At 30.9% G+C, this 17,799-nt stretch overlaps 2 protein-coding genes across 3 annotated transcripts; one reads left to right on the top strand and one right to left on the bottom strand.

Annotated features, from left to right (window-relative positions):
* Nucleotides 2,704-9,726, top strand: LOC18607702 (squalene synthase). Of its 2 annotated transcripts, none has more exons than XM_018116283.1 (14): nt 2,704-2,942; nt 6,000-6,042; nt 6,312-6,401; nt 6,570-6,645; nt 6,790-6,859; nt 7,289-7,432; nt 7,537-7,641; nt 7,840-7,986; nt 8,148-8,223; nt 8,540-8,628; nt 8,813-8,904; nt 8,991-9,036; nt 9,116-9,183; nt 9,283-9,726. In XM_018116283.1, coding segments are annotated over exons 1-14 (1,242 nt in total). In that variant the 5' UTR covers nt 2,704-2,747; the 3' UTR covers nt 9,284-9,726. The 2 variants fall into 2 exon arrangements, with proteins under 2 accessions (XP_017971772.1, XP_007042047.2); XM_007041985.2 differs by lacking the exon at nt 2,704-2,942 and adding an exon at nt 5,340-5,766.
* Nucleotides 13,552-16,812, bottom strand: LOC18607701 (SH3 domain-containing protein 2). The gene is made up of 10 exons (XM_018114466.1): nt 16,563-16,812; nt 15,817-15,939; nt 15,670-15,739; nt 15,423-15,574; nt 15,101-15,202; nt 14,548-14,748; nt 14,394-14,456; nt 14,146-14,295; nt 13,979-14,053; nt 13,552-13,864 (listed from the first exon to the last, which is right to left on the bottom strand). The coding sequence occupies exons 1-10, from the start codon at nt 16,620-16,622 to the stop codon at nt 13,748-13,750; spliced, it is 1,113 nt and encodes a 370-aa protein (XP_017969955.1). The 5' UTR covers nt 16,623-16,812; the 3' UTR covers nt 13,552-13,747.

The raw sequence follows: 17,799 nt of genomic DNA, 5'->3' as shown, positions 1-17,799 counted from the left end.
AGAATGAGAAGAAAGTAAATTATTTAATAAATTTTGTATTACTCGTTCTTATTTTACATACTCCATTGTTTAGTTCTAATATATTATAACATGAGAATATTAATTTAAAAACCTCAATATCTCCCTTAAAACATGGCCGTCGATTTATCGATTTATCAATATTCCATTGCATTTGGTCATACAATTTTTTTTAAAAAAAAGAAAATTTTAAACTTTTTATTTTAAAAATTATGGATTTAGATTTTCAAATGAATGAGATAAGATTTATTGAGTAGAAAGAGAAGTATAATAGGAAACCCACATATTCGTAAACTGTTGCACACCGGTGTGAAATCTGTGCACCTTATTTTTGGTTTGTCTGCTTCAGTCTTTCTATTTACATGTGGTCAACGTACTCTTGCCATGAAAATAAGACGGAAAGACAAAAACATGAGAATTTTTCTTTGTTGAAAAAATGACTCTTGTACTGCACTGGCTGGGGCAGATTCTGTCCATGTGCTTCTCATTTAGATATTTGAAGGCAATGTTTGGGAGCGTTCAGTCCTTGCACGTCTACACAAAAAGTTAAGGGCGATAAAGAGTAAAAATAATATATATATATATTTTTTATACATAATATCTAAAAAACTTTTGATTATTAAAAAATTTTAATATTTTTTATTTTTATTATACTTTCTGGTATTACACCTAGTGCTGCATCGTGAAGAACTTACCTTGCTTATAATTTATAATAAATTTTTTTTATATTTTTATTTTGAGTTAAATAATTTTTTATAATTAATATTAATTAAGACATAATTCGTTATTTTTATATTATGTGGTGTTAATATAATATATATATATATAATGAAATAATATCTTGATGTGACATTATAATATGATCATAAAATATTTTTCATTATCCATGTCAAATCATGTTAACATTACAATGACAAGTGATATTTTAATTAATAATAATTACTCTAATTAATCATAAAAGTCTATTTTACTTACTTTTTTAAAAAATAAAGATCTATTTAGTTCAAATAAAAATACTAAAATTTGATTAAATGTAACAAAAAATAAAATTTTATTTAAATTATTTTAAATAATTCAATAACTTTTTAAAGAACTATACTTAATTTCAATATAAACTAAGAATTTAAGATGTTTTAAAATTAAAAAATAATCCAAACTAAAAGAAAAATAAAAATAATTTCAAATATATAAAAGTGTGAGGCTTTTTATATATAAAAAAAATTGAGAAATTGCATAATTTTGACCATGTGTGTGGATATATCAATCTAAAATATATTAAAAAAAAAGAATGTGAAAATGTAAAGAGCACGAGAATGCTGAATAATTGGTGGTACACCTTTTTCTCGTAGGCCACGTTTAAACCCATCAACATAAATTTCTTTTTAGAAGCTTAGATTAGAAAAGGGTTGGTTTCTGAAGGGAGAAGAGACCATGGTCCATATATATGCTAGCCCTTGCGCCCTTCCTCGTTATCCTCCGCGAGTATGAGTAAAATAATATCGATATTTATTGCAATCAATCTAAATCTGAATCCCAATCGTGGGGAATGGGAGGATGCAACATATTGAATGAATGTCATGTGCCAACTGATTTTCTGTTGAGAATTGTGCCAATTAATTCAATTGATAATTGGATTCGACAATGATTGTTTTAAATTTATAGAGTCAATTCATTAAGAATTGTTGAAGGTTTCATAAAAAATTCGAGATCAAATTGTTTGAACTGAAAATATAATAATAATTAAATTTGATACTACATTAATTTTTATTGTACAAATTTTGTCAGTGCCAACTGCCAACTGATCATGGTGATGGACATCCACGACAGACCAAAGCCAAGCATCATCTTCAATCCACTAAGTAGAGAAACCCTTTATTTTCCTCCCCAAGAATTTGCTGCCACCCCTTTACTCCTTAGTGCCTGAAGTCATATACCCAGATTTCAGTTTTTCTTTGAACAAGAACTGAAATGGGGAGTTTGGGGGCGATTCTGAAACACCCAAATGATTTGTATCCATTGTTGAAGCTCAAAATGGCTGCAAGTCAAGCAGAGAAGCATATCCCATCAGAGCTTCATTGGCGTTTTTGCTACTCTATGCTTCACGACTTCTCTAGCAGTTTTGCTATCGTTATTCCACAGCTTGGCCCGAAGCTTAAAAATGTTGTAAGTATCTATTTGATTTCTTTTATTGAGAAAGAAGAGATTTAATTTTAATTTTTTAAATATAATATACATATTTTATAAAAATGTAAATTTTATTAAACTAAAAGTTAAAATGTCATAACAAGTCAAGCACCAACCTGGTGGAAGACTTTTTAAGACATAGAAAGCTACTTTGGAGAGGACATCGCCCTCGGACATTAATCAAAAAAATTCTGCGCAAAAAGTCTTTGACAACAATGTGAAAAGAGAGAAGCCCCTATCAAATTAAATGTATATATATATCATGCATTAATTATAAAATTAACGAAAATATCTATTTTGTACGTAAATTCATACAACATTATCACAAACACTGTTGCTTGATTTGATAATTGAAATGAAGAATAGAACTAACCCAAGTTTGACATATGAAACCACATTAAATTTATTGTCAAAATCATTGACCAAGTCCCAAGCATCATCCTGTATAAATCAAGTACAAGAACCAAACTAGCTTCCTCACAAAAACCCCACCACCCTTCCATTCTTGCGTGCAAAAATTAAGATACCCAGATTTCTTTAAGAAAATGGGGAGTTTGGGGACACTGGTGAAGCACCCAGATGATCTTTATCCACTATTGAAACTGAAAATGGCAGTAAGGCAAGCTGGGAAACAGATTCCACCAGAGCCTCACTGGGCTTTCTGTTTCTCCATGCTTCACAAAGTCTCTCGTAGTTTCGCACTCGTTATTCAACAGCTTCATCCCAAGCTTAGAAACGCCGTAAGTTATCACTTTCTTCTCATTGAGGTTTAATTCTTTTTTTTTTTTATAGTACGACGTATAATTTGATGATTTTTTCATGATATATTTTGTGTAATTTTATTCTTAAACTTAGGAATTTAGAATTTTCTTATCTTAGATGAATGGTTAAAGGGGTAACCTTTTGTTTCAAAATTACTATTTTGAAATATCCCACAATCGCGATGGTTCCTTCCTCTTCATATCAGATTCCCTTGACCAAAAGAAAACATTTACCAAATCTATACATAAATAAAGCAATCGAAAATCCGACAGCACATCCTTTAATTGCAAAATACTACTACTGCAAAAAAAAAAAAAAAATTTGATCACACTTTTCACCTTTTCAATCAATGCTTGAATTCATATACCCAAATTCTCAGTTTTTGAATCTACGAATGGGGAGTTTGGGGGCGGTTCTGAAACTCCCCAATGATTTATATCCATTGTTGAAGCTCAAGAATATGGCTGCAAGGTATGCAGGGAAGCATATCCTAATATTAGAGCCTCGGCGGGGTTTCTGCTTCAGTTCCTCCATGATTCACAAGTTTTCTCGTTGTGCTATCCTTGCTTCAGAGCTCGCGAAACACCCAAATGAGTTTTATCCATTGTTGAAGCTCAAAATGGCTGCGAGGCATGCAGGAAAGCATGTCCAATCAGCTGAGCATAACTGGGTTTTCTGCTTCTCCATTCTTTTCAACATCTCTAGTTTTGCTATCCTTGCTCCGCTGCTTGACTATGAGCTTAAAAAGTTTGAAAGTATCTTTTCACCAAAAAATAGAAAAACGATGAAACGAAACGTTTGAACTTGTAATTGGGTTTCGATTTCAATTACTAAAAAATTAAAGGTTTTTCAGTTTAGTCCAAATCTTTGTTTACACGAAATTACACATTTTTCTATCTCTGTTACATGTATTAATTAAATCTCTCACATTGATTTTTGCATGTAGCTTTTTCTTTAAGAAAGTGATTTTAAGGTATTTTAAGTGAAACTTTTAATTGGTTATGGTACTAAAAATTATAATTTTTTAAGTGATCAAGAAATTGAATAAGTCATCATTTTTAAACATTCAAAGATAAAAAGTGATTATTTAATTTAAAGTGATGGTGATGGGTTTTATTTTATTCTTTCTACTTGGAAAATGAAAACATTAATTCAAAGTAATTTAAAAAAACAAAAAGAAAAGAAAGCCAGCTTAGTGAAATTGTCAATTTTCTAGCTCTTGACAACCAAAGCCAGCTCTTGCCAGTTGCCACCTGATATTAGCCTCCCCTCCTTAGTAGAAGGAACTTAATTAAAGTGTCAATTAATTTAGTTGATAAACTTTATTATTGATTCTTAATTATATTGAACTTATGAAAATTAAGTTCATTCATCTTTGAAAGATCATACATAAAATATTAAGAAGGTTAAAAAGAGATAAGCAACATATAAAATTATTGGATGAAAACCCATGGTTTGAATTTCTAATTTGAAGTGTTGAAAGTTTAAAATACATTGGGATTAGAGTAACAGAGTAATAGTTCATCAAAATGGAAAAAGTTATGAATAATCTAAAACAAATAATCATTTTCTCCCTACTTTTTCTCATTTGTTTCTCATGTATAGCAATAGTAATCATATATTTTATTCACATAATATTTTAAAAAAATTTAAATTATTTTCAAAAATGTATATAAGTTGTTATTATTTTATTAAGTTAATCAAATTTTTTTATTTTTATTTTGAATCAAATAAATTAATTCTCATTAATTAAAATAACATTTGTTAAGGTCATGTTGATATGAAAATAAAAATATCAAGTGATCGTATTATTATGACATATCTTGTCATTATTATTATGATATTTTAATATGTCATATTATTATCATATAATATAAAAATAACAAATAACGATTTGACTTCTTAATAAATCTTTAACTATAAAAATTTATTTAATTCAAAATAAAAATTTAAAAATTTAAAAGTTTAATTCAAAAAAATAAAAATTTTGTTTAAATTTTTATAAATAGTTCAAAAGATTTTTTTTTATGTATTATTATTCTTTTAAAAAAAATACACATCCAAACACGGCTCAATGTCTGACCAAAATTGTTCAACAGAACCAAAAATAAAAAAATTGACTAGAGAATTTCCAACAAATTGAATGACTGGAAGTCCAAATGGTTGGATAACTCTATTCGATATTTCAACAGTGTCTAGTTTAGTTCGGATCCCTCGTTTCGTCAACGGAATCAGGCCATTCAAAATTTAAGAAATAAAACAAAGAAATCGAAAGTCGACATCCCAAAAATTGAATATATAACCGAAATTCACAGGTCATTTTCACAAACTCAGCTTGCAAAGCCCACCAAAAGATAATTACCATAAAAATCAATTAAGTTTGGCAACCACATTAATTTCCACCATTGTTTTGCCAGTTCACGGACGCCAGAAAAGACCAGCTCCAGGCATCAATTTACATCAAGTACAAAAACCCAATTGATATCCCCAGGAAAATCCCACAACCTCTCTTCTCTTTTCACTCTTTAAAGGTGCCTGGTTTTACGTACCCGGATTTCGTTTTGTTGTTTTGGATCTGATTTCGAAGAATTTCTTTTTTTCAAAAGAATGGGGAGTTTGGGAGCGCTTGTGAGAAACCCAGATGATTTTTATCCATTGTTCAAGCTGAAAATGGCCGCGAGGCATGCGGAGAAACAGATCCCATCAAAGCCTCACTGGGCTTTCTGTTTCTCTATGCTTCTCAAAGTTTCTCGTAGTTTCGCTTTCGTTATTCAACAGCTTGACACCAAGCTTAGAAACGCCGTAAGCATCGACTTTTGTTTTGGATGTTTAATTCTCTTTGAATTTTATATGCCGTTTTATTTGATTGTAATTTCCTTGTTAATGATTTTGTTTATTGACATTTATATGGGTTTTAATTCCTCAGGTAGAGTAATAATTCTTCAATCCTGTTGCTTTGATTTTTGCCTGTCAATTTTTCTTTTCACAATGTTCTGATTTTCTAATCTTAAATATACCATTTTGTGGCTTTGCAGGTGTGCATATTTTATTTGGTTCTTCGAGCCCTTGATACCGTTGGTTTGTTCTTGAAATCTTTAACCCTTTCCCTTTTCTGTTTTCTCCTTAAATGTCATTTCCCCATCATATATGTTTTTACACTGATTCTAAAGCATAACGAAACCATTTCTACAGAATGGCTCCATCAAATGCTAGGTTGTGTTTAAATGATGTAAATCTTGAACAAGTTTATTTTATTTTTATGGCGTCAAATAAACAAACAAGGTTTTCTCTTTTCTTCAGTTTAACATGTTGATGGGTTTGACCCTTTCTGATGGATTTTCCTGCAGAGGATGACACTAGCATAGCAACAGATGTCAAAGTTCCCATACTGATAGATTTTCATCGTCACATATATAATCGTGACTGGCACTTTTCATGTGAGCATTTTGAAATTTTGCCTCTCCTTCGGTGAGGGGGTTCTTGTCTGTAATTTTTCTGGAATATCAACATTTCTTTGGAATTTGTGGCTTTTTTTTTTGTTGGAAATTTACCTGTTGAATAGAATCTTTGTTCACTTGCTTACATAGCTTTCTCTCTCTTTTCAGGTGGTACAAAGCACTACAAAGTTCTCATGGACGAGTTTCATCATGTATCTACTGCTTTTCTGGAGCTTGAAAAAGGGTCAGTTATTAAGTTTTTCTTGATCTTATTTGTTTACCAACAATTTAAGGTGATATTGATATCTTTGTGTTAAAGACGTGGTTCAAGTTGTTTTTGCTTATGGATTTTTGGCAAATAATCAATAGTTCTCAATTGATTCTGCAGTTATCAGGTGGCAATTGAGGACATTACAAAAAGAATGGGTGCAGGGATGGCAAAATTTATTTGCAAGGAGGTTTGTTCATGCATGTATTATTTATATTTTTACCTGCCTTGTTTCTGATGAACACTGATTTTCTGTTGGGGGTGGGAAGGAACAGGGCTCTATTTTACTCAACAAATAGATTTTACAGAAGGCTTTATCCCATGGATTTTCATGTTCCATGAGATAGTTGTCACGAGTTATAGGGCGTTGACTTATTACCTGGATGTATAAACGTGGAAAACTTTTCGAGCTTAAGCTATTTGAATATTCATAAACCAAATGTTCAGTTATGAAGTACTGAACACTGGTTGATCTCTTCTAAACTGTCTCCTACCATATATGAGAACTTGATCCCTTAAGCTCAGCCACTAAATTTACACTATGTTTTGCAGAATTCAGCTTTTAAATGTATTCATATTATCTTATATGTGATGCCAGGAACTTGTGTTTTTATTGCAGGTAGAAACAGTTGATGACTATGATGAATATTGTCACTATGTAGCAGGACTTGTTGGATTAGGTCTGTCCAAACTTTTCCATGCCTCTGGGTCAGAAGATTTGGCTTCAGATTCGCTCTCCAATTCAATGGGTTTATTTCTTCAGGTATCGCTCTGATATATAAATGAATCAACATGTTTCATGCCTGGTCAACGTTTGTTTAACATTTGATTCTAAAACCATGCCTTTTGGATCTAACAAAATGACAGAAAACAAATATTATCCGAGATTATCTAGAAGACATTAATGAGATACCAAAGTCACGCATGTTTTGGCCTCGCCAGATTTGGAGTAAATATGTCAGCAAACTTGAGGTATGCCTCCGTTCATATTCTATCTCAATTTCTGTCCTAACTTCCATTTGGCATCTCAATCTTTTCAGTTTAAAGTTACAATCAAATTTCAATCAAGTTTGAGTAACTTTCCAACTGGTGGATATTGGTGTATATGAATTTAGTTTTTGGAATATCTTTTCAAATTTGTGTTTCTTAAAATAATATTTTCACCTGTAGGATTTGAAATATGAGGAAAACTCAGTCAAGGCAGTGCAGTGCCTGAATGACATGGTCACTAATGCTTTAATACATGTGGATGATTGCTTGAAGTACATGTCTGCTTTACGTGATCCTGCAATATTTCGATTTTGTGCTATCCCTCAGGTTGGAGATACTATTTCTTCAGTTGTCTTCAGTCTTGTATATTATTTGAGTTGCATGTCATTTCTAACTTTTGCTAGAAGTGCATTAAATCAGCACCTGATTTCTAATGTTCATGCCCTGTTCATGTTTGTCTCAAATTTCTTGGATCTTGCTTTTACTAGATCATGGCTATTGGAACACTAGCCTTGTGCTACAACAACATTGAAGTCTTCAGAGGTGTTGTGAAAATGAGACGTGGTAAGATATTAGTCTTTGGAATTGTTTTCTTTGGAGATTAAACTTGAGCCATGGACATTTATGTTGAAGGGGAGAAAGTGGTGAAGTGGGAATTCTTTGCTTCATTTTATTTTGAAAGATTTATTTAAATTTTTTTACATAAATAGAATCATAATAAACCTGATCTTGGTGCTTTGCTCATTTTATGTCAACTTGTGATGGAATGACCTGTGATCATTATTCCATTTTACATCTTAAATTTTTGTCCTGGGAATGTACAGTAAACCAGTTATGTTAGGTTAGGTTGATGTTCAGTTTATCTTGGTTATGTTTTCAGGTCTCACTGCGAAAGTCATTGACCGAACAAACACAATGGCTGATGTCTATGGTGCTTTCTATGATTTTTCTTGCATGTTGAAAGCCAAGGTATGTGATTTTTCTTAATATTAGATAAGACATACCAACTTACACACCAACCATGAGAAGGTCATTGGATGCATCATATCCAATCCTGCTTCAATTTTTTCTCATGCATGTGTATGTTTCTCAAATTTCCTCTAGTCTTTTTTTTTTTTTTATTACAGCAAAGGTGCTTCTTTGGCAATTGTAGGTTGACAACAATGATCCTAATGCACAAAAAACATTGAGCAGACTTGATTTAATCCTGAAAACTTGCAGAGACTCAGGGGTCCTGAACAAAAGGTTTGTCAAAGTTTCAATTATTATGTGATTTTTTTTCCTTTTTTTTTCATTTTTCTTACTTGACAATTTTATATGGGTTTGACCAGGAAATCTTACATAATTCAGAATCAGTCCAATTATACTCCTCTTCTGGTGAGTTACTGTGACACATTGCATCCTTCAGTGATATTCCAAGAATATTTACTGATTATTCTATTTAACCAAATTGCAGGCTGTCATGCTTTTCATTATATTGGCCATCATTATGGCTAATCTTAGTCCCAAGTGGCCAAATAACTAGTAAGTTAAATTAGTGAATAATGAAATGATTAGTCTAGTAAATATTTCCCTTCACTAACTCCCCCCTCCCCTTTGTTCTCCTTGTTTTCCTTTGCGCAGGACTCATGCTCAACCCTCATACATGTATTGTCTCCTGAAGTTGTTTTCCTATGTTTGTATACAATGTTAAGAAGCTACATTTTACTGTACATTTGATGTTGCTCCTACTGTCCAAGCACACAATAGCATAAGCTATGACGCTGTTGGATCTTTTTCTTTATCCTTGGAAAGGAGTTCGAGCTAGTTTTCAACCATAGAAGAGGGGATATGGTGTACCCAAAAAATGAATAAAAAAGAATCGGGAGATAAGATTAGTAAATCCATTTTCTCAATTTTCCTTCTGTAATTTGTGAAAGAAATAGCAAAATAATCTTCTATGGCTTCATTGTAAGACATGTCCATTCGACTCCGTCCAAACTAAGGGTGATTAATGATCCATGGTCATCTGTGGATAGATTGGGATCCATTTTAAGTGAATTCGTGACTTGATGGGTTATTTGAATATCGAGACTTGACGGGTAATTTGTTATTTAAAAGTTTTAAAATATGACAATTTTAGATTGATTTTAAGTGATTTTTTGACTTGATGGTTGATTTATTAATCAAAATTTTTAGGATCAATAGGCACACGATCCCATACACTTACCTATTCGCCTTGAATTGCTAGATTGGATTGCAAAATCAAGTTTGAATTTGACTTTAAACTAATGATTATTTGAAAAATATATAAAATATATTTAGTGTTCGTTTGGCCTGATTTATTTTTAGTTTATCTATTATTAAAAACAAAAACTGTGTTAAATAGAATTTCATAAAAAGCTTTTAAAAGAACGTAATTTTTTTTTCAAATAAAACTTAAAAAAAAAAAAGGAAGTAACAAGAGCTATCTTATCTCTTCTTGTACGGATGGCGACTGAAAGCAAGAGAGGGAAAAACAAAATACTCGTGGCATTCCTCTAAATAGTAACATTCATTTTTTAAATTCTGTTGATTGCATTATAAATTTGAGTGTCTTATTATTTGAGTGATGGCATAATATTTATTACTTTTATATCATGTTGCAGTTCATGGCTAATCAAGAAATGCCTCCATTTAATTTTGAAATTTCAGATAAACCGAAACATAATACAAAATGGGATTTGGTCACTATTAAAATCTTACTTCAAGTTTATATGGATGAGATTTATAAGTGTGAAAAATCAAAAATTTCATTTAGAACTAAAAGATGGGAAGTTGTAGTACAAGAATTTAATACTCGTGTTAATAAAAACTGTACCCAAAAGCAATTGAAAAATAGATTGGATAGTTTAAAGAATGAATGAACTTTATGGAAACGATTGAAGGGCAAAAAAACAAGTTTGGGTTGGAACCATGAGACAGGAACCATTGAAGCTGATGCCACATGATGGGAAGCCAAAATAAAAGTAAGTTTTTTAAATTTTATATATTTTATCTACTATAAATTATTTTACATATGTGCCTTGTTTAAAAGCTTTTTTTCTTTGATGTTTGTGTAGGTCAATCCAAAATATGCTAAATTTTGGTATTAAGGGTTGGAACATGCTGATGAATTGAAATTTATATTTAGGGATATAGTAGCCACTAGTCAAAATGCATGGACACCAGTGATAAGTATACCAATTGAAGATAATATCAAATCTACAAATTTAATTATGTTACAAGACAGTGCTGAATTTGATGCTGAAGAATTCAATTGTGATGAAGATGACAGTCCTATAGTAAACACTCAAATGAAGAGGAAAAAAATGGTGCTAGAAGAAATAGGAAAAAAAGTGGCAAAGGGTAAAACAAAAACTGGAATTACAGTAAGCTTGCAAAGAACATTTGAACGATTGTGCGAGGCAACAAAAAGTCATAGCGCAGTTAAAAGTGTTGAAATTTCAATGTCATCACAACCCATAGGACAATATAGTATTCCATAGTGTGTTCGAGATTTGAAATCTCTACAAAATGAGAGAAGATTGAGTGCAGATGAATTTAATTTCGCACTACAATTAATTAAAAAGGAAGAAATAAACTCATTTTTATTTCCTTGCCAGATTTAAGTGATAAGAAAGAAGTAATGATGAAGAAATGGGTTCATATACTTCTATAAAAGTATTGGATGATAGTTACATGGATAGAGTTGGCAACCAAATAGCTACTGTATTGATGAAAAATATAAATCATTAATTTACGAGTTATTTATGAATTATGTGTTACTTATGAATTATTTGTGAAACTCTTTTTTTATAATTTATTATTAATTATAAACTTTATGTTATATAAAATTACTTTTTATATTTTCAAAATTTTATTTTAAATAGATAAAAAATAAAGTTAATTTTTTCTATTTTGAACAAAGAAATTCGTTATTAATAGAAAGTTCTTTATTAAATACCCTTTATGGTAATTTTTAACCAAAATTAAAGTTTATATAAATTGTTTTGCCAAACAGCTTATCTATAAAAATGAGTTTATAAAAAGTAAATTTATCAAACAATTTTAACTTAATTTTAAAAGCTATTATTTTTCATAACAGTTTTATAATAGCTTTTAAGTTAAGAAAAAGTCAGGCCAAACATGCTCTTCAGATTCGGACTCTAAAAAAAAAAGTTGCTTTTCTTAAAGATATTAACTATTAAATTAGAGTGATATTTACTTGAAAACATTTATTTTCAATACAAATAATTAATGAATAATTAAAAGGATTACTAATAATATTATTAAGACTTTAAAAGTAATAAAATATAACAATGAATTAAGAAATGAATTATGATATAAATTGTAACATGGAAGTATGAATTTTCTAATAATATTTATGAACTTAGCACCCTACTTGATTAAATTTACATTTATGATAATTAATAGTATTGTTTTAATTATTACTTTTTAGAAAATTTAAAAATTATAGTCGACTTTAAAACCACATCAAACTGTTACCAATTCAATGAAAGCATAAATTGATCCACAGTCTTAATTTTTAAAATCAACCTTATATGAGTGGTCCTTGATCCCCACTTAAATATCGTCCACTCATACCATGCTCATCATACCCAATTAAAACGCAATGTTTTAATTTCAAAATACCATTCTTAGTATTTGTGCCTTGACACATTAAATCACGAACTAGCTTCTTTAATTCACGTGAAGGATTTAAGAGGAATCGAATGAACTCATAAAATTAAATATCCATCGTTATGATATATAAATATCTAATTTTTTATCTGTATGATAAATTATTTATAACTATTTAACTTTGAGTTTTCTAGAAATTTTAAAAATATTTAAAAATATCAGTGAAAATCTGTTAAAAATGATGGATTTTGAAATATATCGAAGATATATACAAAAATATTATTGATATTTTAATAATTATCCATGAAAATTTGTAAAAATTAAAAAACTTGAAATTATCTTTATTATTTGTTGCTTTTTTTAGTGACGAGGATATAAAACTTTTAATTGACATAATCTTAAATTATTTTAAAAAATTAAATAAATATTTATTTTTTTATTACGTTCGATTAAGTTTTTAAATTTTTATTTTGAACTTCCAAATATTCGGTGTACCATTTTTTTATTATTAATCACATCAATTGTAGTTATTTGTTAGTATCGATAACTTACATATTTCTCTAATTTTAATTTATGTATAATACAATATATTAATATTTTATTATTTATATTTTCTACACAGCATAAATTCGCTACTACACTGTGTAGCATTTTACTCTGCTATAATTTTTATATTATAACGTTAAAATATGTATGGATATATACTGAAATTTCATTTCAAACTTTCAATATTCATTACAAATTTTCATTATTTTCTTTTTTTTATTAATATTTATTGACATTTTTATATCCATTGATAAACTTTGGAAGAATCAATATTTTTACCGATATATAAAAAGTCGCCGTCACATTTCGAAATATGACACATTAAATATGGACTTTTATATTTTTTTTATAATTTCTTTTACTTTTTGATATTAAATATTACGGTATATCAAATTTACAAATATAAAACTAATATTCTCATATTAAATCTCATGAAAGTCGATGGGAACAGACAAGATGCGACGAGGGGCCAGAGTTCATGACCGGTTTAGCTGATTGAGGCGAAGACCCTATAATTTCAATCGTCATATGCGAGAGTGGGGACCTGAACCTAAATCTATGGTGCAGGAAGCTCCAACGGTCCAAAGCTTTGTTAAGTTGAACATAGACAAATCAACATAAATACGAAAGGAGAGCTTTTCACTCATCAATCAGCGAATAGCAACAAATTAGGGACAAAACTCATGTCACTTAAAAAAAATTAAATAAATAGAAATATAAAAATGTATTCACATATTGATGGAAAAAAGAAAAGAGTTTGGTATCTATATTACATATCAAAATTAGACCAGAACAAGAATTCTTCTATTTGAGATAACACTCCCAACCTTTGAATTCATATAGCACAAAAAAGGTACACACATGCAAAATCCTCTTTGCAGACGCCAACAAGCACAGAACTCTAGAAAACTTCTGCTACTTTGCTTGCAAGAACACGCTCCCTTCTTTCAATGTATCCAAATGGGAACCAACCTGCTTTCCCCTTGCATTCTCCTTCGGCCCAGCCATTGTTTGTCACCTGCCAAGAGTATAGATTAGATCGTGAATCCTTATTGCATAAAGTTCAGAAGGAAATAAAACAAGACACTGAAATCATATGTGCATATAAAACTGTTAAACTCGAGTGTTAAACCTTTCGCACAACTACATAGTCACCAACCAACAAACTCAGCTCCACATCAGATTCACCATTATAAGGATGCATGACCTGCAGTAATACAGCAATTAGTCAGCCATCATACAGATTGCAGCAACTTGGTAGTCCACATGCCCAATGGTATATATGACCAAGTTACAAACCTCGCCTAAAAAATATCCCATGCAGTCTGTTGAGCCATTATGCGTTTGAGAAGCATAAACTCCATTAACTTCCTCATATGATGGAGGTGGAGGCATGCTGTCCACACTTGGGGCAGGAGGTGCTTCAATTCGTTGCCGCTCTGACATCATCTGACGAGAACACGGAGGAAATCATGTAGTCATGATATTATTAGTTCATCTGCAGCGAAAGAATATTGACAAAAAGAATTCAGAGCACAACTGCATACCTCGCCTTCAAGCTGATCAAGTATCTGAAGTACTCGTTGATGATATGTACGTTCAGCTTCAACCTTCAGTCCCAAATAAAATGACAGTAGGATAAAATTTCAGAATCAATTTTCTGCAGCATGTCATCCAATTTAAAATTTACATGTGCATTACCATAGCAATAAGTCTCTGAAGTGTCAACCTCTGTTGTTGAGCTTCAACAGCGGCCATTGCTGCAGCAGCTTCTTTTCCCAATATTGCCATGTTTGACTTTAGATCTTGCAGTTTTGTCTCTGCAGATTCCAATTTCATGACACTCTCAGGATTTCCTGGTGTTTCCCTCACTTTTGCTTGGCGTTTGGAAACTTCAATCGCCTGTCTAGGTCAAAGAGAGGGTGTAAATACACACTTGTAGCACAATCAACCTTTCAAATTTAGGCCATGATAATCATCTAGCACAAAGGGCAAGTATTTCCCCTTACTCCATAATACATTGTGATTATAGATAAAAAGGGAATATCCTCTCAACAACTCTCTAGAGAACAAATAGCATGTATAGACCTGCAATGAAGCCCCATCTTCACGACAGATTAGAGGGCTTCAAGCGTTTCACATCATGGACCTAACTGTTTAGAACTATATATGTGTGAATTAATATATATATTCCTCTGAAATAAAAACAAGCGGACATCCAATAAATCAGTAAGATAACAGTAGCCTATAAAACCTGTGCTTCAGCTTCCTGTCGCATTCTGTCATAACGCTGAGCAAGATGCCGTGCATCCTCCAATGGAGCTCCCATTACCATTGCCCTTAATGGCTCAGCTACCTAAAAATCAGAAAATTCAATACATTACCCATATGATTGAATGGCCTATCATAATTAGGGAAAAGGTTAAAGAATATCTAGAAAGGGCCAAAAATGAAGAATCCATGTACAGGTGAATCAAACAGCCAAATTATGTAGGAGTCTTCTTCCATGGATTTATGAACTTAATGACCTAACTTTTTAGGATTTTATGTTCTGGTAATAACAATTTTAAACAAACCTGTGTGCCAAGAGCCTTCAACAAATTCCCACGTTCCTTCTCCATTTGAGCACGAGCACGTCCATAACCCAATGCAGCTTTTGATAATGTATTGCCACTGGTACAAGTATTTTCAGCACCATATTTCCTGCTATCCTCAGATAACTTTGTTCCTGTCGAAAAAATAATTACATAAGAGAACAATAATGACAAGTTCACTGAATTCAAAGTGGACTTTTAAAAATCAAAAAATGCTTCACCAACTCACCTATTTCCACTTGTTTAGATCCAGTCACAATATATCCTTCTACACCACGAACAATATCCCTTTGAAAATGCTGAAAAACAAAATTGACCAAGGTAAATGAAGAGAACATGAGAGACAAGAGTTGATGTAACAGAACAAATTAGCGACCTTGCCAGCACGCGTTGAGATATAAAGCTTCTCAAGTTTCTGATGTTGCTGGAGTTCTGCTTCATCAGTAACTAAATTGTCTGACCCTCCATATCCCCCGGCACCAAACTGTTTGAGGACAGCCTGAAGTAACATTCAGCAAAATATCATCCTTGTCAGCAAAACTTAGCGGAGAAGTTCACAAAACCAAGAGTATATCAAGCATTTGAACTACAATACTCTAAGCTGCTGGTAAATAGCAATCCAGAACTAATAAAACATACTAAGGAATTTCTATATGACTTCAACATACAATAAATTTCCAATACTTTACATCCATTTTGTTTTTGATCATTCAATTGAAATATAATCCTATTTAAAAAAAGTACCCGATAACTTTCAAATTTCAATTTAGCTGATAAAATCACTTCCATCAGTTCATCATTTTCCGTTTAATATTCGCACAATATTTAATTATTTCCACATTCTTTTGATTCGACTCAAGAATCACAAACGCTGTAATTTCCATGTAATAGATCCAGTATTTAATTAATAACCGAACGAGATGCGAGAAAAAAAAATCAATCTAATTAACAAGAAAATCAAATCGAAGACAAAACGCAAAACAATATTAGCGAAACTTTAAACTTTAGAGACAGATCATGGATGAAGTTGAGAAATGGACGTTGACTAGGATCTAAAGCAAATTAAGAAAAAAGAAATTAGGGTTTGAATAGGCGGATAAAGAGAGAGAGAGAGAGAGAGACCTGTTGTTGTCGGGCGACTTGTTCCCTCAACCGCGTGGCTTGTTTTCTGATTGCCTCCATTCACCGGACGAATTGGCGCTTTTAGATGGATTTGCAGAGCTGGAAACCGACAAAGCGATATAGAGAATAGAGAGAGAATTGAAATCGTCGAATGGATGTGTTTTGGGTACTTCTTTTTTGCTTTTGGGAGGGTGGTGGTTCAATGAGCTTTTTTTGGTGTATCGCCGTGGGCAAAATTTTGCATTGCTTTGATTTTGAAAAATATTTTAAGACGAGACGTAGGTTGTTATGGTGAACACGTTCTCATTTTACTGTTCCTGAGCTCTTTCATCTTGTTTTGAATTTTCAAATACCAAACGAACCCATCTCGCAATTTAGTTTTCCATAAACTTTTATTTCTCTTTCTTCTTAATCCATTAATTAATTTTTTAAATGGAATGCAATTGATTTAATAATCCCCTTCCATTTTTCAGTTTTAATAATTGCTTTTAAGTCTTAATTTGAAAATTTTAATAACATGTTTAATTAGGGGAATCCTTATTATTTTTTATGATATCATTTATTTCACAAAATGATATTTTGAAATTAAAATAGTTATCATTAAACTCTCCCTTGTAATGGCTTTCTACCTAGATTGAAATAGCATAAAAATGTAATTGGATAAAAATATCTTGGTTAAAAACTCAAATAAACTCATGAATTATGTCAAAAAAATCAAATCAACCCATATCCTTTTATTACAGTTAAATAAATTTTTAAATTTTTATTTCGAATCAAATAAACCCTTATTCTTAATTGTTGATTAACTTTCATTAATTAACGGTACATGTGTCACTTTTATTAAATATTATCTGCCAAATGACAGATGATATAACATTAAATATTGTTGATTAGGATTGAGTAAATAGATAAAAAAATAAACACATAAATTTTAATTAATAATATTTAATGTCACGTCATCATCACGTGATAGATGATATGGTCTAAAAGTGTCGCATGTATTGTTGACTTATGGAAGTTAGTCAATAGTTAAGGAGAAGAGTTTATTTGACTCGACATAGAAATTTAAAGACTTATCTGATTGTAATAAAAAAGATAAGGGTTGAATTGATTTTTTTGACATAATTCAAAAACTTATTTGGGTATTTAGTCAAATATCTTTAACCAATTTTAACTAACATATATAAGATAAATCTATTATCATTTTTCTTTTTTTTTTCTTTTTAAATTTTCTACA

The sequence above is a fragment of the Theobroma cacao genome, chromosome 2 (genome assembly GCF_000208745.1).
Source record: "Theobroma cacao cultivar B97-61/B2 chromosome 2, Criollo_cocoa_genome_V2, whole genome shotgun sequence".
In the NCBI taxonomy this organism is placed as follows: Eukaryota; Viridiplantae; Streptophyta; class Magnoliopsida; order Malvales; family Malvaceae; genus Theobroma; species Theobroma cacao.
This window is presented reverse-complemented; position numbering and strand designations above follow the sequence as displayed.